This window comes from Bufo gargarizans, chromosome 11, assembly GCF_014858855.1.
Source record: "Bufo gargarizans isolate SCDJY-AF-19 chromosome 11, ASM1485885v1, whole genome shotgun sequence".
Classification (NCBI taxonomy): domain Eukaryota; kingdom Metazoa; phylum Chordata; class Amphibia; order Anura; family Bufonidae; genus Bufo; species Bufo gargarizans.
The window spans coordinates 86,040,525-86,065,581 of record NC_058090.1 but is presented as its reverse complement, the minus strand read 5'-3'; the positions used below and the strand labels follow the sequence as shown (position 1 = coordinate 86,065,581).

Sequence of the window (25,057 nt, the reverse complement as noted above, 5' to 3'; positions counted from 1 at the left end):
AAACCCCTTGAAATATTGGGTACGAGTTGAGCAGATAACACTGATTCTAATTTTCAGAATTTTTTATATCGCACTAAGGGCTCATTCCGACGACTGTATGTGTTTTGCAGTCCGCAAATTGGGGATCCGCAAAACATGGATACTGGCCGTATACCTCCTGCATTTGGAGGAATGGAATGGCCAGCCTTATGATAGAAATGCCTATTCTCGCCTGCAATTGCGGACAAGAATAGGATATGTTCTATCTTTTTTGTGGGGCAGCGGAATGGACATACGGATGCTGACAGCACACAGTGGGCTGTCTGCATCCTTTTGGCCTCATTGAAAGTAATGAGTCTGCATCCGTTCCACAAAGTATACGGTCAAGTGAATGGGCCCTAAATGCTGGTAAAGTGTTCGGTATTAGTATCTGACCTAGAATTCATAATAATAATCCAGTTTGTCTGTAAAAAATGTTGGCAGCCCTTGATTTTTGGAGAAACTGTCCAGAAAAAAAAAAAATTTAGGTTGGTAATCCCGGAGGTGATGACACTCTAACTGACCACACGAGTGAATCTTTACAATATGTCTCCTCTATTCATTCTCCAAGACATAAATCACATTGAAATCTGGAAGCCCCCTTACCCATTCTAGCCCGTCTATTTGCTAGTTATAATGAGACTACTAGAAAGAATGCCATTGTAATTGTCATATAATTAGACTTACCTTTATGGGGCCGTCGTCCGGCAGATCTCCATCTTCTATACCATACCATCTGCATGTAAATAATAAAATAACTACGTCAGTCATGTAGTTCCTGCAGTATTCTTGAATATAGATCTTGTCAGTACTAGTTACATAAAAGATCATCCAAGAGTTTACCCCAATTTATCAATCAATATGTGCCAGTATGTGGCACAGAAAAGCCACAAATGATAGACAGTGCACTCCATATTTGGCCAAAAATAGATGAATGTTCTCAGCCCCAGACTCTTTCCGCATCTTCCTACGGTTCAGCCTGTGCAGGTCCTACAGTGATGTCTTTCAGTGTCGCTGCAGAAACAAATGTTTCTCGTAATCTCTCCAGAGGAGAAAGCAAAAGCACTTTATTACCACTTCTGGCTCCGCTTAATGGCTACGCTGCTGTCTCGTTTGAGGCCTGAGGCTCACATGAACACTGTGTGTTCTCTGGACACCAGAGCTGCTGGGTCTTAGCAAATCCACATCAGCTAGTTCAGTGTAAAATGCTATCTAGTGCCTGGTTCCCCTGGAACTTGGGCTTCAATGGATGCCCGAAATGTGTAGAAAAGTGTAAATGTCCCCCTGGGGTCTTTTGCTACTTTTTGGGGAACATAATATGTATCAAAAGCATAAACACACATGTTATAAAATAAAATACAAATAAAAGGAATAAATTAGCTAAAAAATAACTGGCCATGCCAAAGAAAACCACCGCCATAGCTGCCTCATTCATGCAAGACTTTAAATAATGTATCAAAACAGCCAACAAAAATCAATTTTCATCATTTATTTTGATTTGCAAATTTAAAAAATAAAAACGTTTTTATTTTATTATTCTACAGTTTACCTCAAATCAAACAAAATAAAAAAAGTCCAGAAGACTATTGGTAGCCCAACAAATAAAACATATTAAGGCTATCAAACCACCACACTAATAGCGCACCCATCCGGTATTTAGAACGCTCAGATGCCCTGGTCAGGATTGACCACAGCATCTAAAGCGTTAAATGTCCGCGACAGCAGGTCCATATGTAAAATCGAAATTTTTGTAAACTGTCTTTATAAAATGTATATTCCCAGACCTGAGCGTTCCACAAGCTCCAGCATGTCTGGCTAAAAAGAAAAAATAGGTTTTATTTTTAACCCATGTGAAACAAGATTATCCCCCCCACTTTAAAGCACTGTCTACAGGACACAGAAATTTTGTGCGTTTGTTGAGCTCTGGAGAAGAATGATTTGTGATAATAAGTGTGGCAGTTTTTAGAAATTGCTCCTTGAATAGAGGTCAGCAGAATGGCACTTGTTTGTTATGTTCAGAGCATTTACACCCTGAGGAATGCACAAATGTCCCACCGAGACCCAAGAACATCTATTGTTAGCTCCACAAGGCTGTGTGCAGTATGAAGCACATTGCTAATTATCTGGGAAGAAAGAGCGCTGTACTTTATCCAAACATGTAATTGAATTGTACAGTTCTAAACTGAAATGAATGTGCCGGCTGAAATGGCGTTATGTAGTCATGCGTGAGTCCCAGGAAAAGCTCACTGTTTCCATGTGAACAAAAAGTTATAGACCTCAAAAATAAAAATACAGCCACAAAATGGGATATATCTTTAAAAGCATCCTAAAATCTCATTGTGAGAGGTACACAATAAAAGGTTAAGGAACAAAAATAAACCAATGTGGATAAACAGAACTGTAAAGAAAGCAACAAATGACAAAAAGAAAGCATTTAAAACACTAAAACAGGAGGGTAGCACGGAAGCACTGAAAAACTATAAGGAAAAAAATTGAACATGTAAAAAACAAATAAAAGCGGCCAAACTAGAGACAGAGAGATTAATTGCCAAAGAGAGTAAAACTAACCCTAAAATGTTCTTCAATTATATAAATGTTAAAAAGTATAAATCTGAAGGTGTCGGCCCTTTAATGAGTAATGAGGGGGGAGTCGCAGAGAGCGACGAGGAGAAAGCAAAGCTGCTAAATATTTTTTTATCCAATGTATTCACTGAGGAAAATAAACTGTCAGATGAAATGCTGAATGTACAAATAAATTCCCCATTAAAACTGCCACTAGATCCCGTCTCAGCACTTGTCTAAGCACCACCCGACTTGCGGGATGAAGATTCAACACAAAGACTCGGCCAGAACCACCGCAGAGCAAAGGTGAGATCTTCCACAGCACTCCGACATGGAGAAATACCTACAGAAGCCGGCACCTCAGACACCCTCGCGCTCAAGTAAGTGTCACGACCCTTGGTCATGGTCGTGACTCCTGTAACCGCATGCAGTTGCCTGCGGTCTTGGTGTTGTTGTCAATCACAGATGAGGGCTATAGTATGTTGCCTCACCTGTGGTTGCCGCTGGCAACATTGTGTATGTGGCAGCAGAGCAGCCTGAGCGGTGCTAGGCAGCTTGCTGCAATAGGCATGCGGTTGCACCTGACAACCTCTCTTTATAGGTGTGCCTTTTATCGGTGTGCACGGGGTGTTATATGTGTTGTGTGCACTTCCCCTTTAAGTTGATGTCTTCCCTTCCCTGGTGTTGGAAGGGTTAACTTCCTTCCTAGTGTGTGTGTGCACTGGGTGTGTCTCACTGTGGGTGTGGATACTTGGCCCTATAAAGCCTCAGTGAATAGCAGTAGTCAGATGGGGTTCTTCAGCCATGCTTGCTGGAGACATCCTCCTGGTTACTTACCATCTGCCAGTGAGGGCCACCCTGGTGGTCATAAATGTCATGAAGGTGTGTGTGGGGTTTCCTTATTATTGCAGCTTATGGTCCTGGGTTCCTGTGTGATGTCTGGTGTGTGCTATGTTCGTTTGTGTTCTGAACAGCAGCACTTGCACATGGGTTCCAGGTTTTGTTGTCTGTGGCAGGTGAGTGTTGTGTTGGATTGCATTTGCCTGTCACTGCCATAAGTTGTTTCTGTTCCCCTTGTAGCTTGGCCACTTTAGACTCCTGTTTCTCCGTGTGCAGGAGGAACGGGCTGTCTACCCAGCTCCTAGTTCAGGGAACGACGGAGGGTCAGTAGGGATCCGAGGTTCCTGAGCATGGGCCCTCCTACCTTTAAGGGCGGCTCATGCAGCTAGGAGTCAGGGTCAGATTAGGGAAACGCTAGGAGGTGACTTGCTCCCTAATTCTGTGGTTCTGGCCAAGTAGCAACCTTACTATCACATGGCACCGCACGGCTGAGGGTTTTCCCCATCCTCAGCCGTGACAGTAAGATGGCGCCGAAACGGGGGGAGGAAGAAGGGGCTGGAGACGCTAGCTCTGCAGCGGCATGGGAGGACTTTACTGAGGTGAGCAGACCTCATGTGAGGGACGACTCGACAGCTCTCACCCGAGATTTCTTAGAATGCGCTCAGCAAAGGGCTTTAGCTCCGATAGCTGCCGACCTAACCACTATAAAAGCTGAGGTCCGCCATGTTGGGGACAAAGTGGAGGCGCTGGAGCAAACACAAGATGCCATGATTACCTTTAACTCATCGGTCAAAAGCTCGCTAGGCTCGCATACTAGAGCCATGAACAGCTTGTTGCTTCAGATGGAGTACCAGGAAAACAGGAATCGGAGGCGCAACATAAGAATTAGAGGGTTCCCTGAAACTGAGGCCAGTGAGAACTTGTTTACAGTGATGGACTCACTATTCATTTCCCTGCTGGGCCCTGATAGAGCCAAGGGCATTACAATTGAAAGAGTGCACAGGGCGCTTAGACCCAAACCAGGATCCTCTGAAAACCCCAGGGACATAATATGTGGTTTGCTAAGCTATAGAGACCCTGAAGAAATTTTACAGATAGCGAGGGAGAAAGGAGAAATATGACTACAGGGCAGGAGCGTGCAAATTTTTCAGGACTTGGCGGCCTCCACACTTCAAAAGAGAAGGTTGCTGAAACCGCTGACTGATGTCTTGCGCTCTTCAAAGATTCCATACCGGTGGCTATTTCCCTTTGGCCTTCTGATCTCTGCAGGGAATCGCCAGTTCACTATACGTACCCCTGCTGATCTGACACCGTTCTGGGACATGACGGACATAGCTACTGTAGAAGTTCCCTCATGGTTACCAGTGGCATCAGAGGAAGAGTTACCACCTTTACCTAAAGTTTCACCCTGGATAAAACCGAAGCAACAACGGGTGGGACGGAGCAAGAGAGCAGCAAACAGAGAAATGGACACTTAAATCCTTGATGGACGGGTTGTTGGGCTATGCCTGGTAGGCCTTCATGCCGTTCTACCTCGAGTTTGCACAACGTTTGATGTTATACTGTCCTTTCTGCTCACTTATAATTCTTTACTTTTATGTAAAATTATCATATGCTAGGCTTACAAGCTCTTGAAGGTTAGGCACTAGGGTTCTAGAGTAACAAGTTATTAATATCGTGTATACTTGAATCTAATCCACTTCCGCTTATTGGGATCCCAAATGGCGGTCGGGTGGTCAGTTGCCATTGGTAGTTATCCAATTGGGCTGAGAGGGATCTAGGCCGATCAGGGTGTACTGTTGATAACTGATCACCCCCCCCCCCCACTGCCGAAAGGAATCACAAATTGACAATGAAGTTACCTATTATGTCATGTAGTTCCTATTTGGTTGACTGTTGTTTAATTTCCTTTTGTACCTTTTGTTTATTCTCCATATCTGGTCACATAGGTCACATGTCACACACGTTGTTCTTATAGGGCACATGAATGGCGCCACTAGTACTTAATATAGCAACCTTTAATGTACATGGTTGCAAAGGCCCCGTTAAACGGAGTCGTATATTCTGCATAATTAAGAAGGCAGCTATAGATATAATAATGATGCAAGAGACTCACTTTATATCTTGCAGTATACCCAATTTAGGTAGTTCCTCGTTTCATTACTGGTATCATGCTTGTTTAGATAAATTAGCTTCTAAAGGGGTTAGTATTGGGCTGAAGAAAGGAATACCTTTCACTTTCCATTCCCAGTTGATAGACCCAGAAGGCAGGTATATACTGGTGAACTGGGAAATAGGTCACACGAAAATCACATTGTGTAACTTGTATGCTCCGAATGTTAAACCGGTGAGCTGGCTCATGGAGACTTTGGACAAGATAGCCGCATTCTCTTTTGGCTGGGTGTTCATAGGAGGTGATTTTAACTTAGCTTTAAATCCATTATTAGACTCTTCCTCCCAGAGATCGGCTATCTCTTTCAAAGCACTTAAATCCCTGAAAACGCGTTTGAGGGATCTGCATGTTGTTGATGTGTGGCGGTCAATACATGGGGATAAACGGGATTACACCTTCTATTCAAACCCGCACAAGTCTTACCAAAGGCTTGATTACCTTCTTATTCCTGAACAACATTCAACTTTAGTCAAATCGGCTAATATAGATAACATAACAACATCCGACCACGCCATGATGTATTGTGCCATTACGATTCCTGAGGCATCAGGGAAGGAATGGTCGTGGAGATTGAATCATACGTTGCTGGATACACAAACACACGTAGATGGTATCTCGAAAAAACTGAGAGATTATTTCGACATAAACGAGTACTCGGCCACAACACCCACTATAGTCTGGGAGGCGCATAAAGCGGTGATACGGGGTGAGTTCATAGCTCTGGGATCGCACCTCAAGAGAGAACGTATGAAACGGTTGACGGATTTACTATAAAAAATTTCTCAATTAGGCCTCATGCACACGACAGTTTTTTTTCACGGCCCGCAAAAACTGGGTCCGTGGGTCCGTGATCCGTGACCGTTTTTTCGTCCGTGGGTCTTCCTTGATTTTTGGAGGATCCACGGACATGAAAAAAAAGTCGTTTTGGCGTCCGCCTGGCCGTGCGGAGCCAAACGGATCCGTCCTGAATTACAATGCAAGTCAATAGGGACGGATCCGTTTGAAGTTGACACAATATGGTGCCATTTCAAACGGATCCGTCCCCATTGACTTTCAATGTAAAGTCTGGAGTTCTTTTATACCATCGGATTGGAGTTTTCTCCAATCCGATGGTATATTTTAACTTGAAGCGTCCCCATCACCATGGGAACGCCTCTATGTTAGAATATACTGTCGGATATGAGCTACATCAGATCCGACAGTATATTCTAACACAGAGGCGTTCCCATGGTGATGGGGACGCTTCAGGTTAGAATATACTGAAAAACTGTGTACATGACTGCCCCCTGCTGCCTGGCAGGTGCTGCCAGGCAGCAGGGGGCAGATCCCCCCCCCTGTTTTTAACTCATTGGTGGCCAGTGCGGCCGCCCCCCCCTCCCTCCCCTGTAGTTAACTCATTGGTGGCCAGTGCGGCCGCCCCCCCCCTCCCTCCCCTGTAGTAAACTCGTTGGTGTCCAGTGGGCCCCCCCTCCCTCCCCTGTAGTTAACTCGTTGGTGGCCAGTGGGCCCCCCCTCCGTCCGCTATAGATAACTCATTGGTGTCCAGTGGGCCCCCCCTCCGTCCGCTATAGATAACTCATTGGTGTCCAGTGGGCCCCCCCTCCCTCCGCTGTAGATAACTCGTTGGTGGCCAGTGGGCCCTCTCCCCTCCCTCCCCCTCCTAATTAAAATCGCCCCCCTATCATTGGTGGCAGTGGTGAGTACCGATCGGAGTCCCAGTGTAATCGCTGGGGCTCCGATTGGTAACCATGGCAACCGGGACGCTACTGCAGTCCCGGTTGCCATGGTAGCTTAGCAATTTGTAGAAGCTTCATACTTACCTGAAGAGCTGCGATGTCTGTGACCGGCCGGGAGCTCCTCCTACTGGTAAGTGAAAGGTCTGTGCGGCGCATTGCTTATAGCGCAGACCTGTCACTTACCAGTAGGAGGAGCTCCCGGCCGGTCACAGACATCGCTGCTCTTCAGGTAAGTATAAAGCTTCTACAAATTGCTAAGCTACCATGGCAACCGGGACTGCAGTAGCGTCCCGGTTGCCATGGTTACCGATCGGAGCCCCAGCGATTACACTGGGACTCCGATCGGTACTCACCACTGCCACCAATGATAGGGGGGCGATTTTAATTAGGAGGGGGTGGGAGGGGAGAGGGCCCACTGGCCACCAATGAGTTATCTATAGCGGACGGAGGGGGGGCCCACTGGACACCAATGAGTTATCTATAGCGGACGGAGGGGGGGCCCACTGGACACCAATGAGTTATCTATAGCGGACGGAGGGGGGGCCCACTGGACACCAATTAGTTAACTACAGGGGAGGGAGGAGGGGCTGGCTACCGAGAAGTTAACTACAGGGGAGGGAGGGGGGGGGGCGGCCGCACTGGCCACAAATGAGTTAAAAACAGGGGGGGGGGGTCTGCCCCCTGCTGCCTGGCAGCACCTGCCAGGCAGCAGGGGGCAGTCATGTACACAGTTTTTCAGTATATTCTAACCTGAAGCGTCCCCATCACCATGGGAACGCCTCTGTGTTAGAATATACTGTCGGATCTGAGTTTTCGCGAAGTGAAAACTCACCTCTGAAAAAGCTTTTATGCAGACGGATCTTCGGATCCGTCTGTATGAAAGCAACCTACGGCCACGGATCACGGACACGGATGCCAATCTTGTGTGCATCCGTGTTCTTTCACGGACCCATTGACTTGAATGGGTCCGTGAACCGTTGTCCGTCAAAAAAATAGGACAGGTCATATTTTTTTGACGGACAGGATACACGGATCACGGCCTCGGCTGCAAAACGGTGCATTTTCCGATTTTTCCACGGACCCATTGAAAGTCAATGGGTCCGCGAAAAAAAACGGAAAACGGCACAACGGCCACGGATGCACACAACGGTCGTGTGCATGAGGCCTCAGAAAGATTGCACAAACAATCATTGGCAGAGAAGGACTTTGAATCATTAGTCACTCTTAGACAAGATCTTAAATCTCTACTCAATATTAAATCCGCTAAAGCGTATATAAGAGTAAAACAAAAGCATTATATACATGGGAATAGAGGAAGTAAAATACTCTCGGCAATGATTAAAAAGAGAACAGAACAGGCGTTTATCAAACAAATGAGAAAATCCGACGGTGCGTTAACTACGGATGCAAATGAGATCTCCAGGGTGTTTACAACATATTACCATGATTTATATAACATAAGAAAAGACGAATCTAGAGAAGATTGTCAGAATAGGAGCGATAAGATGAAGACCTACTTAGAAAAACTCAATTTGCCAGTGTTGTCGGGAGTGGATACTGAACAACTGACAGCTCCTATAACATTGGGGGAAATAGAGAAAGTCCTAAAAAAAAAGTTTCCCTTTTTAACGCCCTATTGCAAGGAGTACCTCTGCCCAAACAATCTCTTGAAGCACATATTACAGTGTTGCCCAAACGGGGCAAGGACCCGGCCCTACCGGCTAGCTATAGACCAATATCACTGCTTAATGCAGATATCAAACTGTGGGCTAAGAACTTGGCTCATAGGGCCGCGCCCTTGCTCAAAGGCCTAATCTCGCCGGAACAGTCAGGTTTTGTGGGAGGCAGAGAGTGCAGAGACAGTACATTTCGGGTAATACAAGCTCAGCAGTATGCCTTGTCACATGGGAAGGGGCTCACATTCCTGAGTACTGATGCCGAGAAGGCTTTTGATAGGGTAGATTGGCAGTTCATGGAAGCCACTTTGTACAGGTTTGGCTTTCCCTCTCAGTTTGTGGCTGCTGTGCTGTCTCTGTACTCCTCACCCACCCGCGAGGGTACGTGTTAATGGTAATCTCACACCTCACTTCGATATTAGAAATGGGACCCGTCAAGGCTGTCCATTGTCACCAACCTTATTTATTCTGTGTCTAGAGACCTTTCTTCAGGCCATAAGACAAGATGGAGAGATCCAAGGACTTAAAATAGGCTCGCAGACCCATAAGGTAGCGGCATTCGCGGACGATATGCTTCTATTGTTATCCAACCCACTAGAAGCGTTTCCGGCACTATTGAAACAATTGGATGAATTCGGAGATCTGTCCAATTTCAAAATTAATCTATCAAAATATGTAGCGTTAGGGGTTAACACTCCTCGAACCACCATAGATCATCTCAAGGAAAATTACCCTTTTCAATGGCAAGTAGATAATATAAGCTACTTAGGTGTTCACATAACTAGAAACCCTGACCAGTTATTTTTACAAAACTATCCCAAGCTATTAACAGATATCAAAACTCAATTGAAGGAGCTGAAAATCCCCTTTTTGACATGGTTGGGGAGAAAGAATGTGTTGAAAACGTATATCCTTCCTAAACTCTTGTATTTGATGCAGACGGTGCCTGTAATTTTACCTCAGCACTATCTGACTCAGGTAAGGAGGATTTTTTCCAATTTTGTGTGGAATCAGGCTAAACCCAGATAAGCCTATAAGAGACTGACTTTACCCAAACATAAAGGAGGGTTTGGATTGCCAGATATTAGTGGATATTATGGTGCAATTCAAATAAGACTTCATTCAGAGATAGCAAACCCCCGAATTACTAAACTAGGCTGCCAAATTGCTAGGAAGATATTAGGGCCGAGAAATTTAGCCATGTTATGGGACTCATGTAAAAAGCCCTCTGGTAGAGATAACATCCCTAGCTCCTTGCGAGGCATGTTTGACAGCTGGTTTAAATTGTCGAGACATCTACATCCCTCAAAGAATCTATCACCCTTCACTCCTGTCGGATACCTCCCCTATCTATTCCAAGCTGATTTTCAAGATGATATGGGAATATGGGTGGCTTTGGGAGAGGCGGCGGTTGGCGATGTATTAGAGAACAGGAAGGTCCCCTCTATCCATGCTCTGAAAGCCAGGTTTAAACGCATCAACCCATTACTCGCAGTTTAATAAGGTATGCACTCAGTATTTAATTAACACTGCGGGTAGTTATGTCCCTACTTGGTACAACGCAATATGGAATCAACCAACACATATGAAGGGCACTATCTCGCGTCTATATACTAGAATACTAGAGATAGGATCCGACTCCAAACCATCGTTTGTTATACAGTGGGGAAAGGAGATTGGGCAATCACTAGATGACAGCACTATAGAAAGAATACTTGCACACTCTCATGGCTATTCCAGGTGTATTAAGACCCAGGAAAATGCTTTTAAGATAGTCACGAGATGGTACAAAACGCCGGATAAGTTACACTCTATTACGCCTGCGGTATCTGCCGAATGCTGGAGGTGTGGGGAGGCTGAAGGTACCCTGCAACACATATGGTGGTCATGTCCACAAATTACAAGATATTGGGACTCAGTTTAGATTAAATCCCCCCTTACACCACTGGTAGCACTTCTCAATTTACCAGATAGTCATTACAAACTGACCAATAATTCATTACCTGCACAACTGATAGCTGCGGCAAAGCTCCTTATCCCGAAATATTGGTTATCTAAGCAGATCCCCAGTCTGAGGGAATGGGTTTTTAAAGTACAGGAGATTTATCAGTTGGAAGAACTAACTAGCTGGGAGACTAGCTGACAGATTTCTCCTAGTCTGGGAAAAATTGTCTGAATGGTATGGGAGTTATGTTAATTGAGACGATTGTATAGGGTAACATTGATTGTGTCCTTAGTACAGTGCCGGGGTGAAATCCCTTATATCCACTTCCCACATTTATCATAATGTTCTATATCAAGAACTATTTGGAGGTCTAGGTTGAAGGCTAAGAGAGCGCTTCTTAAGACAGTGAGTTTACATTATAAGTCTGCTTCAGCTCACACGAACAAGCCATGTAATGTGTCTTTCCTTTCATCATGCAACCAGTATAGCTGCACTTTACAGCTAATGTATTTGGCCATAATATGTGACAATTAAGGACTATGGAGTACATCTTTATTGTTCTTTAATGTTTATTGTTATGAATACCTGCAAGTGTCATACCAATTTGATGAGAATGTTCGTCAAAAAATTTAAATAAAGATTTGACAAAAAAAAAAGTGTCCTCTCTGACCCATGAAGAAGTACAACAGCGACTTAAAAAGATTAAAATAGACAAATCGCCAGGACCGGATGGCATACACCCCCGTATCCTAAAAGGAATTAAGTAATGTCATAGCCAGACCCTTATTTCTGATATTTGCGGACTCTATACTGACAGGGAATGTCCCACAGGATTGGTGCATAGCAAATGTGGTGCCAATATTCAAAAAGGGTCCAAAAACAGAGCCCGGGAACTATAGGCCAGTAAGTTTAACATCTGTTGTGGGTAAACTGTTTGAAGGTTTTCTGAGAGATGCTATCTTAGAGCATCTCAACAGAAATAAGCAAATAACGCCATATCAGCATGGCTTTATGAGGGATCGGTAATGCCAAGCTAATTTAATCAGTTTCTATGAAGTTAGAAGTTCTAGACTTGACAGCGGCGAATCAATGGATGTCGTATATCTGGACTTCTCCAAAGCATTTGACACTGTACCACATAAAAGGTGAGTATATAAAATGAGAATGCTCGGACTCGGAGAAAACGTCTGTATGTGGGTAAGTAAAGAGGATTCTTTACGGTAAGAGCAGTGAGACTATGGAACTCTCTGCCTGAGGAGGTGGTGATGGTGAGTACAATAAAGGAATTCAAGAGGGGCCTGGATGTATTTCTGGAGCGTAATAAGATTACAGGCTATAGCTACTAGAGAGGGGTCGTTGATCCAGCGGGTTATTCTGATTGCCTGATTGGAGTCGGGAAGGAATTTTTTATTCCCCTAAAGTGAGGAAAATTGGCTTGTACCTCACAGGGTTTTTTTTTTTCCTTCCTCTGGATCAACTTGCATGATGACAGGTCGAACTGGATGGACAAATGTCTTTTTTCGGCCTTATGTACTATGTTACTATGTTATAGACGACCATTGCCAAAAAAATTACACGAATGCAATGTCTCTGTGTACCCCTAAACTATAAGGGTAACTATTACCAGATGATCCACAGGCTAATGATACATTTGGGATCATGGATGGTCAGACTATTTGGCCTTCCAAAAATCCTGCGAACAAAGGGTCCCTGAGTCCGCTCTAAGAATGAAGCAATAGTGTGCATGTTGGCCCACAGCTACATTACCTTTTATGGGACTGATGGAGTGCTGTCTGTGACAACCCCATATAAGTATCTCCCAAAAAAGAGAAGAGAACCATCTCACTAGTGTAGTATCCAAGAGGGATACTACCACTCCAACTTTCCTACCAAGGGAGGGGTTTTAAAGGAAGCTGGAGTAGTATTGAGAGTTGGAGTGAGAGAGTGAAGCAGCATGGTGCAGTGAGGGAGCATTTTACCCTCATTGCTGCAGGAGCTTTGGGAAAGTAGCTCAGAGAGCAGCCCACTCCTGATATATAAAATGACTTAGTACCTCTGAGAGGGAAAATGGTGCTAAAGACACCCTACTCTCCAAAACAAATCACAGGTGTCACAGGGGGACCTCCGGGACGCCATACAAGCTGGGCAAGGCAAAACAGGCCAAGGACCATGGAACACATAACCAAACAAAGGAACCAAGACACGTGACAATGACAATAATAGAAGACCTCAATGTATTGTACCAGATCAGTGGGTGAGAACCCACTGCGCCACTGACTAGCAATACTCTGGAGGGGCGTAACTAAGCAACATGAGGTCTTCACTAGATACTGCAGCCAGCGCGCAGCCAAAAGCTACCAGCCTACAAGGAATCACCCGCAGCCAGTACACAAAAGGCGTGCAGCCAGCCTGCATGGCAAACCTGCGGGTGATTCCGTGTAGGCTGGTTGCTTTTGGCTGCGTGCTGGCTACGGTATCAGCTCGTATGACTACCCGGAGGTCCCCCTTGGGACCCCCGGCACGTGACAGTACCACGTCACGGTGAACCGCGCCGTGACAACAGGATAACTCACTCTCATAAGAAACAGTAACTGAAGCTAATAGGAACCAGACTGAAGCCAGATATTAGCACTGTAGCAGAGAAATAATGTAAAGTATTCAATTTCATCTGCCAGTTTACCCTTAGCCTGCTGGAGCCAAGAGAAAGATCAAGTATTGTTTGGATGACACAAGTTTATTGCAAGTTTACTCAAGTAGAAACCGCTGAACTTTACCAAGTCTGGACTCTACTTATTCCACCAAGTACAACTCCTTTTCAAGGATCCCAGTGGCTGGACCCCTCATGATCTGATATTTATTACCTTATTTTATTCATATAAATTTCAGCCTATTCTGGGTTTTGAAGTCAAGAAGGTGGTCCTATCAGGAATGTATCTTGGGCAGTATGTTTTAAGTTTAAAAACCACCAAATTCAAGCAGCTATAAGTCTGAGAAGGCTTTTCGCATTTTAACTCTTAAACGTCATTGTAAAGGGAGGGGGAGGTGATGTTGAACTGTCCTTTATTATCAGTGGTGGGATCCCTATATGAATATGTGTATAAAATTGACCCTACCTTTGGGCTCTATTGGTAAGACGGTCTTTTCCTTTTGCTCTGCTGCTTGTAGTCATCATTTTGAAGGTCTTTTCATTACAGGGCTGTTGTTCTTTACCTAGGAGAAATGGTATAACTTTGCTTATAAGCCATTGATATAGATTTTATATAATAATGTTTTATTACATGCTTCATTTCTAACAGAGTTATGCCATAATTGATATGAAAAATGAAAACCAGACATATAGTACACGACAATCCCTTTCTAACAAAGCTAGAACCAGCCGTGTACCTCACATGGATCCAGAGATCTCCTCATTCATTGCTCTGCTAGATTTTTTTTAAGCTCAGGAGGCATGTCCTTTCTGCTGAAGCTCTCTCCCTGTGAGCTCAGGGGTGTGTCATTTCTATTGCAGCCCTCTCCCTATCACAGCTCAGGGGTGTGTCCTTTCTATTGCAGCCCTCTCCCTATAACAGCTCAGGGGTGTGTCCTTTCTATTGCAGCCCTCTCCCTATAACAGCTCAGGGGTGTGTCCTTTCTATTGCAGCCCTCTCCCTATCACAGCTCAGGGGTGCGTCCTTTCTATTGCAGCCCTTTCCTATCACAGCTCAGGGGTGTGTCCTTTCTATTGCAGCCCTCTCTCTATCACAGCTCAGGGGTGTGTCCTTTCTATTGCAGCCCTCTCCCTATCACAGCTCAGGGGGCGTAGAAGTAAAGACAATATCTCACAACTGGAGCATTTTTTAAACAAAGTAATTATAAAAGTGACTAGTTTTTTATGCTGCATTATATTAAATAACATTTAATAATAGTACAACCCCTTTAAGTATAGGAAATGTGATACCAGTTCACAAATAATAATCAAGGTTTTATGCAAACATCAAATGGTTTTAATCAGTAGAGTAATGAAAGCTCCAAATTTCAAGCAGCTAGCATAGATGTGGCTGCAGCTCCATGTCTTATCCTCAACAACAATGGGTAGAAAGTGGAGCAATTGCCCACAGCAGCCAATGAGGTTGCAGCTTTCATTAAAAAGTTAAAAGCTACATTCTGATTAACATGGACAACTGATCCACTTTCCCCTGCACTGGATTCCCCCAATCTATCCAGTCTACTTCCAGTGCCATCATGTTCAAAAAGATACTTGCAGAAGGAGCATCATATAAGCGCGGTTCATTTATAATTTGTGTGCAGCCCCTTTAAACGTGATTTTGTAATAGAGATTTGGGATATTCCGATTTTTGCTAGTGAGGAGCGTCAGGGGCTACATTCGATTAGCGATATTTCACGAATATTTGGGCAAATATTCGTCATATATTCGCGAATTCGAGATTATTTTCTTGATCGCGAAAAATCAGCAATGTAATATTCGCGGAATGCGCGCGAAATACAGGCGTGGGTCACTTTTGCCACATTTTCTAAGCTGCTAGAAGTTTCCTGAGACTGAAGAAAATGGTTGGCACGGCAGAACATTACAAATGGCTTTATATGCAGATAGAGTGCTCCAATATATTAGCGATTGCGCAAATCGGCACTAACGATGCAAATATTTTGGCGCAATATGTAAAACTTCACATTTTAGCAGGTCTGCATATATGTATGGACAGCAGAACCTATCCCACTACCTAACACCCTGTACTGCAACAGCTACACTATATCCGGATATAACCTAAACTGACTATCTGTATTCTATATAAAAGCTATCTAACTATCTGTCTAATGTAGTGTGGAAAGCACAGAGCACAGCAATAACACTGCCGTCTCTCTCAGAACTCCATAAAACTGTAGAAAATGGCTGCTGGAGAGGTTCTTATATAGTGAGGGGCAGGCAACTTTCCTATTGGTTTCTAGGGATGTTGTAAGTTCAGACAAAGACATTACAGCCTTCTCATTGGCCCGAAGTGCCGATATTCACGATTCAAATATTTGTGATCAACGCTAATTTTTACACTACTTCTGTCTAGAAGATCACCTTTATTTTCAATCACATTTTCTCTACTGTGCATCTTTCTTCTCCAGTGTCCTAAAAGGCAGAAATAATATTAGAAAAACTCCAAAATACGCAATCTTTTCATCAAATTATATACTTAAAATAAAATGCCACTGAAACATTATGCCAAAATTTTATACCAAAAGAGCACAAACTGTTTATCTTCAAACTGTCCACCTTCTAGCTTTGGGCACACCACACCATCACCATCTTGGCCCATGTTATTTTCATCTGCACTGCAACCCATGTCGAACCTGTCCTAGTTCTCTGGGGTCCTGCGATGAAGAGATCTAGAGGAATTTTCTGATTTACTTTCTCAACATGGCCTGTTGTTTGTGGATTTTTTTTATTCTTTCAAGTAGGATTAACATTTTCATAGATTGAGTCCTGTCATCCCTTTGAGGACTTCCCCTGAGGTTCCTGATGCTGTTTCAGACATTGTAGTGTAGTGTCCCACTTATGTGTCTATGGGCCTGTCACGGAAGGTGTACAGAAAACTAGAAGACACAAAATGAAGATCCGACTGACTGGATCCAAAACTAAGGAACCAAAGGGAAAGCCCTGCAACAGACCTGGCTCTCTCCCTGACTGCTCAGCCTATGCAAAAATCTCATTGGTAGATGATCGCATATCCTCGTTCCTCGACTGTATAACACCTGAATACCCTATAATAGTGAGGGGACACGACCACCGGCTCCCTACACTTGATACGGAGGGAGTCAGGGTCACATGGGATCCAGCAAACAGGAAAACACAAATGAATGAACAAAACTTATCTGTAGAAGACTCAGTAGTAGCATCCAGCATGCACACACTCCAGAAAGTTGTATAAACCGCAAAGTGATGCAGTATGGGAAGGGATTTAAAGGGATGCAATCAGTGCAACTACATGACAGCTGAGAGAGGCTAACGAGATGAGAAAACGAAAGCAAAACAAAAGGAACCTCAAGCAGGAGGTTCCGAAGGACGTCTGACAGAGCTTCTCAGATGTCTTTTGGTGACAGTACCCCTCCTTCTACGAGTGGACTCCGGACACTCAGAGCCCACCTTCTCAGGATGGGACCTATGGAAAGCCCTGATGAGACGAGTGGCCTTAATGTCCATCACTGGGACCCACATCCTCTCCTCAGGACCATAACCCTCCCAATGAACGAGGTACTGGAGAGAACCGCGGACAACACGAGAATCCACAATCCTAGAGACCTGAAATTCAAGATTACCATCAACCACAATCGGAAGAGGAGTCAAAGACGAGGGTACAATGGGTTGGACATAAGGTTTTAATAAGGACTTATGAAAAACATTATGGATCTTCCAAGTCTGAGGAAGATCAAGACGGTAGGCAACAGGATTGATGACTGACAAGATTTTGTAAGGCCCAATAAACTTAGGACCCAACTTCCAGGAGGGATCCTTCAATTTGATATTCTTAGTAGACAACCACACCAGATCACCAACATTCAGTTCCGGACCAGGCACACGTCTCTTATCCGCCACCCGCTTATATCTCTCACCCTATAAAAGTGAGAAGATACGACCACCGGCTCCCTACACTTGATACGGAGGGAGTCAGGGTCACCTGGGATCCAGCAAACAGGAAAACACAAATGAATGAACAAAACTTATCTGTAGAAGACTCAGTAGTAGCATCCAGCATGCACACACTCCAGGAAGTTGTATAAACCGCAAAGTGATGCAGTATGGGAAGGGATTTAAAGGGATGCAATCAGTGCAACTACATGACAGCTGAGAGAGGCTAACGAGATGAGAAAACGAAAGCAAAACAAAAGGAACCTCAAGCAGGAGGTTCTGAAGGACGTCTGACAGAGCTTCTCAGATGTCTGGTGGTGACAGGGCCACTCCAAAATGCTATTTCCATTTAATGTAATTTTACACTCATTACTGTATTTGCCTATATCATATGCTGCTAAATTCCTATTTCAGGCTGTTCAGACACACTACACTTTGCCAACACTAGAGGTCCCTATTACATCATTTAAATAGGCCAGCCACAGGGAGTTAGAGTGAGTAGAGAGTGTGGGGAAAGAGAAGGAGGGAGGAGAGGAGTCTAGGAGACAGACTCTGTCTCTGTCCTCCTGGGCTTTGCCCCAGGAGTTAATCTACTTGAACTTGTGGAGGTTAGAGCATTCCCAGCTTAAGGACTCAACAGCACCAAGTGACTAGGAGAAGCTTCCAGAGCTTGGACACCACCTGACAACTAAGTACAAAGCTGTGTTCAATATTCATATTATTGCAAGGATAGAAAGCCTGAGCAAGACCAGGAACCAAGTAGAGTATCTTCACCACTCCTGCATAAGTAAGTTAAGATGGAACCTACAAACTGCACCTCCCCACAGAGCCTGCTAATGGGAATTTGCAGCTTTATCATCTTTGCCAATTTCATGCAATACAAAGTGCTGCTACCAAATGCTATTCACTGCAAGACCACAACCGACGAGTAAAGTTCCTGTTTGGTTCAACTACTGCATCTCTAATCATTTCACTTCATCTCCACATTAGCATCTAACGGTGCTGTCGTCACAAACCAGGGGCCCAGCCGCAAAAGCACCTAACACCAAATACCATCAAGGGCACCTCAACTTCCATCTGGCTGGTGTTTCCTGCAACTGAGAGTGCCCCGTAGGATTTCGTGCTGTCTTCCCATCCACTGCACGCTGGCCCCAAGGGACAACTTAACCATGAGTACTACTATCCTCGGCATCTTATCACTAGTATGTTCGCGCACATCACCCCTAGGGTGTCCGGTCGTTGCAGTAGGACTGGCTTTCAGTTGACTACCTTGGGAGATTTAGCTCTTCTGATAAGTGTGATATAAAGCTGTGCCTCAATATTGTGAGTTCACACCATTCCTGGTGCTTAGAAGCGATGGTGCTACTTTGATGATATGACAGACACCGTTGGGGCTCCACAGACCAAACCGACTTACAAGTTAGACAGAATTGTGAATGGAGCTCCCAGTGGTGCATCCAACAGAAATGTAAACATTGCCTAGAGAGAAGGGGGGGGGGGGGTTGCTGCTTTTGCTGCTCATATCTCCTGATTGATAGCAGCTAGAGATATGGGCCTGGTCTTGTTTGAAAGCTGGCAGTCCACAGCAAAGTCACAGCATTAGCACAATATCAGTAGATGTTACAGTTAAAAATCAGTTGGGAATAAACGTGATAGAATCTGCATTTACTTTTAATTTCAACTGCATTTACTGCCATTCCGAATTTTAACAGCCATATGCAGTGATTCTGGTATTGTTTGAAAGCTTGAAATGCCAGCTTTCAAACAATACAACGCCATTCTAACTGCTACCCATCCAGAGATATGAGCAGGTAAAGCTGCTGCCCCTTGCTGCTGGAGCATTTGGGCAGAACTGTTAGAAGGTTAAACCACCCAATTCTTAGTTCCCTAAAACACAAGTGGTACTAGACATATCTGCCTATTCTTAATCTCTCCACAGAAGTCATATAAGCCAAGGTCAGCCATGCAGGTTTATAGATGAGTCAGAGAAAACAGCTGTCAACCAATAGCTACCTTACGACCTGTCCAGACCTCCTCATCTTTTCCTTCCAGGATTATTCCCTAATATATATGTCCAATTCCATGTAGACTTGACTCCCATTGTAAAAAAGACTGCATACTGTGCTATTTACTTTGTCTCTCTGTATAGCAAAGTGCAGTGGAAAGTGGACTCTCCTATACAGTAAAAATAAAGGTATGCTAACACATACCAGCCAAAAGGACACAAAGTGTGTTTGCCCCTATAGGTATGTTTGGCATATACACCAAACTAATAAAAAAAACAAGGTCATTATGACAAGTAATAAACAGTGGAATACATGATACTATAAAAAGGCAACGTGACAACATGAGTTAATTAAGAAATAAATACAGTAGCTGCTTTATGTAAAGATATATGCAGTATACTGAACGTTTTTATAATGTGATGTTTTCCGACTGAATGACATTCTGTCACATTTCTAGATGATCTCTTTTATCTCTTACGATGCTCACCTCTCCTGCCACCAAATGCACTTGGAGCTGTCTCAACATCGCACATATCACCTTCAAAACTAGAAAAGAAATGGAAACAAATTTATGCAGCCAGGTCAATAAAACATCTAAAGTAACAATACACTACGTGCAGAATTATTAGGCAAATGAGTATTTTGACCACATCATCCTCTTTATGCATGTTGTCTTACTCCAAGCTGTATAGGCTCGAAAGCCTACTACCAATTAAGCATATTAGGTGATGTGCATCTCTGTAATGAGAAGGGGTGTGGTCTAATGACATCAACACCCTATATCAGGTGTGCATAATTATTAGGCAACTTCCTTTCCTTTGGCAAAATGGGACAAAAATAGGACTTGACAGGCTCAGAAAAGTAAAAAATAGTGAGATATCTTGCAGAGGGATGCAGCACTCTTAAAATTGCAAAGCTTCTGAAGCGTGATCATCGAACAATCAAGCGTTTCATTCAAAATAGTCAACAGGGTCGCAAGAAGCGTGTGGCGCAAAATAACTGCCCATGAACTGAGAAAAGTCAAGCGTGCAGCTGCCAAGATGCCACTTGCCACCAGTTTGGCCATATTTCAGAGCTGCAACATCACTGGAGTGCCCAAAAGCACAAGGTGTGCAATACTCAGAGACATGGCCAAGGTAAGAAAGGCTGAAAGACGACCACCACTGAACAAGACACACAAGCTAAAAAGTCAATACTGGGCCAAGAAATATCTCAAGACTGATTTTTCTAAGGTTTTATGGACTGATGAAATGAGAGTGAGTCTTGATGGGCCAGATGGCTGGATTGGTAAAGGGCAGAGAGCTCCAGTCCGACTCAGACGCCAGCAAGGTGGAGGTGGAGTACTGGTTTGGGCTGGTATCATCAAAGATGAGCTTGTGGGGCCTTTTTGGGTTGAGGATGGAGTCAAGCTCAACTCCCAGTCCTACTGCCAGTTTCTGGAAGACACCTTCTTCAAGCAGTGGTACAGGAAGAAGTCTGCAAGGTAAGAAAAACATGATTTTCATGCAGGACAATGCTCCATCACACGCGTCCAAGTACTCCACAACGTGGCTGGCAAGAAAGGGTATAAAAGAAGAAAATCTAATGACATGGCCTCCTTGTTCACCTGATCTGAACCCCATTGAGAACCTGTGGTCCATCATCAAATGTGAGATTTACAAGGAGGGAAAACAGTACACCTCTCTGAACAGTGTCTGGGAGGCTGTGGTTGCTGCTGCACGCAATGTTGATGGCGAACAGATCAAAACACTGACAGAATCCATGGATGGCAGGCTTTTGAGTGTCCTTGCAAAGAAAGGTGGCTATATTGGTCACTGATTTGTTTTTGTTTTGTTTTTGAATGTCAGAAATGTATATTTGTGAATGTTGAGATGTTATATTGGTTTCACTGGTAAAAATAAATAATTGAAATAGGTATATATTTGTTTTTTGTTAAGTTGCCTAATAATTATGTACAGTAATAGTCACCTGCACACACAGATATCCCCCTAAAATAGCTAAAACTAAAAACAAACTAAAAACTACTTCCAAAAATATTCAGCTTTGATATTAATGAGTTTTTTGGGTTCATTTAGAACATGGTTGTTGTTAAATAATAAAATTAATCCTCAAAAATACAACTTGCCTAATAATTCTGCACTCCCTGTACATGTAAATAATGATAGGTACAGTAGATAGACTAAAACACTGTCTCCGATGCAGCACAATATATCAGTGCATGCCATGGACTTCTCTAGCCCCAAACCTTGATGTGTCCCTATCCCCAACCTAATTACGGTATTTCCCACTTGCTTTGACAATGCTAATGAGTATTTGGCCCTGCTAATAAAGCTTCTCTGAAATCAGTTAGATGGATATACAGGTGAAACTCAAAAAATTGAATATCGTGCAAAGTCCATTTATTTCAGTAATGCAACTTAAAAGGTGAAACTAGTATATGAGATAGACTCATTACATGCAAAGCGAGATATTTCAAGCCTTTATTTGTTATAATTTGGATGATTATGGCTTCCAGCTTATGAAAACCCTAAAGTCACAATCTCAGGTCCCCTTTGCTCAGGGGGTATGGATTAATTGGCTGACTAGAGTGTGACACTTTGAGCCTAGAATATTGAACCTTCTCACAATATTCAAATTTTAAGTTTCATTACTGAAATTAATGAACTTTTGCACGATATTCTAATTTTTTGAGTTTCCTCTGTATGTATAAGACAGATGGATAGATAAATAGATATGAGAGAGAGATATGAGAGAGATCGAGAGATAGATATGAGTGTTGATCGAGCATAAAAGTGCTCGGGTGCTCGAGTAGAACACTTTGGGATGCTCAGGTGCTCTACAGAGCGCCCGAGCACAATGGAAGTCAATGGAAGAACCCGAGCATTAAACCAGGCACCCCCTGCTCTGAAGGGCGAGGCCCTGCTGGTGACCCTCTAAAACATTAGGGGTGAGGGTCTGCTACTGAGCTGACCCTCTAAAACATTAGGAGCGAGGGCAGCCTAATAAGCATGTTGATATGATGGAGGAGGAGGAGGACGAGAAAAGGAAAATTGAACCATATACCCTTTTTTGTGGTGGAAGGGGTGCATGGGAATACAGTGTATTCAATACACCATAAAAGCCACATGTAAAGTGCCTTTATGTTCAGCTGCTTTCCTCTGGTGGAGTAGAGAAGTCAGGGGCAATCCAAGCCTTGTTCATTTTGATAAGAGTCAACCTGTCAGCATTTTCAGTTGACAGGCGGATGCGCTTATCAGGGGACTGAGTAATGAGGGACCGCCGCCGCCGCAAATCAGGCTGCGGAATAGCCTCAGTGTCCACAAGCCTAAATGGCAACATTTCCAGCGCCGTCAATTTGGAAAGGTGAGCATTTAGTGCTATGGCCTGTGGGTGGGTGGATGGGTATTTGCGCTTTCGTTCAAAGGCCTGGGGTATGGACATCTGTGAAGTGGATGTGCTAGCTGATGGTGCTTGCAAAGGTCCAGGTGCAGGGCGGGAGGCCTGCGTCTCGGACAGGGGATTGACCAGCACGTAACACAGGGGAAGAGGAGGCAGTGGTGTGACCCGCAGACACTGGTTGTAGACCCAGGCGTTCGGCCCACCTATTACGGTGCTTTGATGCCATGTGGCGGATCATGCTGGTGGTGGTGAGGTTGCTACTGTTCACGCCCCTGCTCATTTTGGTACGGCACAGGTTGCAAATGACTATTCTTTTATCGTCCGCACTTTCCTCAAAAAAGCACCAGACTGCGGAACACCTACCTCTTGGCAAGGGAGATTGCCGCAAGGGCACGCTTCGGGGAACAGTTGTGGGCCTGTTTGGTGTGGCCCGCTTTCTCCCTTTTGCCAACCACTGCCTCTTCCAGCCTGTTGCAGTGCTGCAGATCCCTCCCCCTCTGTACTGCTATCCTCGCTCGGCTTGTCACCTTCCCAGGTTGGGTCAGTGATTTCATCGTCCACCACCTCCTCTTCCACTTCCTCACTCTGGTCATCCTCCTGACTAGTTGACATAACAAGAACCGACTTCGAGAGTGACTTCCAAGTGACTTCGAGAGTGGTGTCCTGCACCGCCCTTCAAACTGGGACATGAAGCTCGGTTTTATGGATGATTGTGTTTCTTGTGCTCTGGCAGCAGGCACAGTTTCCCCGCGCCCAGGGCCTCTGCATGCACCATCAGCTGCACGGCCACTTCGCCGTCCCTTACTGCTCGCCTTGAGCATATTAAATGGTATATATGCTTGCAAGTATGTCAGACGTACAGTAGCGCAGGTTTTGTAAGTGTATGCACAAATAAACTAAACTGAATGTCACTGATATTTAGGATGCTGAAACATTATACAGGAGATGTAGGGCAGGTAATGTCGCTGATATTGGCTACGGCATTACAGTGAGTGGCACTACTTCCCCGCACGTTTGTTGCACATCACGGTTTTCGGACGAACGCTAATGCTCGCCCAACGCTAATAGCTAATAGATATGAGAGAGATAGATCGAGAGAGATAGATAGATTGTGAGATAGATAGATATGAGAGAGATAGATCGTGAGATATGAGATAGAGAGTTATGAGAAAGATCGAGAGATATGAGAAAGATCGAGAGATATGAGAAAGATTGAGAGATATGAGAAAGATCGAGAGATATGAGAAAGATTGAGAGATATGAGAGAGATCGAGAGATAGATAGAAATGAGATAGATTGAGAGATAGATATGAGAGAGAGAGATCGTGAGATAGAGTGAAGTGACCATTGTGAACACTGTTTAGGAGAATGGCAGTCGGCAAATTCAACTCAGACACTAGGCGGTATGCTAAATAATTGAACTTTTTTTCTTCTCAGGTTGAGAGGCACAGTTACTATATAACATTACTCAACTTAAACTTTGTAGAGGGGGAATAACTCAGATGAATTTCACATTCACTATCCACCTCTTTAACGAACCTTTGAAGTCTTAGTGGCTCAGTCTCTTAGCTGATCCATTGGTTCATTTTGCAGGATGTGCCCCCAGTGTCTCAAGTGCACCTGAAATGTGTGACTCAGAACACAACTTCATCTTAAAGGTGTTGTCTGTTGTATTTATATTGATGACCTATTCTCAGGATGGGTCATCAATATCAGATCGACGGGGGTTGGACTCCCGGGAGCCCTGCTGATCATCGTATGAGCACTGCCTTCTCTTCATTGTTTACCTGCTCACCTTCGCAACCACAGCGGTGAGCAGTGTAATTACATCTCAGTCATCCTACGTCCCATTCACTTCTATGGCACGGATCTTTCCTCTACACTTGAACGGAAGGCGCTGTCCCATAGAAGTGAATACGTCCCACCACTTCTCACCACTGCGGTTGCTATTTGAAAGGGCTGAGACGTGTGCTGCATCCTCTTCACATAATACCAAGCACAGCGCCGTACATTGTATAGTGGCTGTGCTTAGTATTGCAGCTCAGACATGTTGACTGAAATGGGACTGAGCTGCATATAAGTAGTGACC

General features: G+C 44.2%; 1 protein-coding gene across 3 annotated transcripts in view; it reads right to left on the bottom strand.

Annotated features, from left to right (window-relative positions):
* Positions 1-25,057, bottom strand: part of CCDC9B (coiled-coil domain containing 9B) — a 54,006-nt gene that overhangs the window by 5,711 nt on the left and 23,238 nt on the right. For all 3 annotated transcript variants that reach the window (XM_044272321.1, XM_044272319.1, XM_044272320.1), the window contains 4 exons: positions 20,057-20,115; positions 16,016-16,066; positions 14,064-14,160; positions 706-754 (listed from right to left, as the gene is read on the bottom strand). In XM_044272321.1, coding sequence (XP_044128256.1) covers positions 706-754; positions 14,064-14,160; positions 16,016-16,066; positions 20,057-20,115 — 256 coding nt within the window. The remainder of the gene's footprint in view (positions 1-705; positions 755-14,063; positions 14,161-16,015; positions 16,067-20,056; positions 20,116-25,057) is intronic.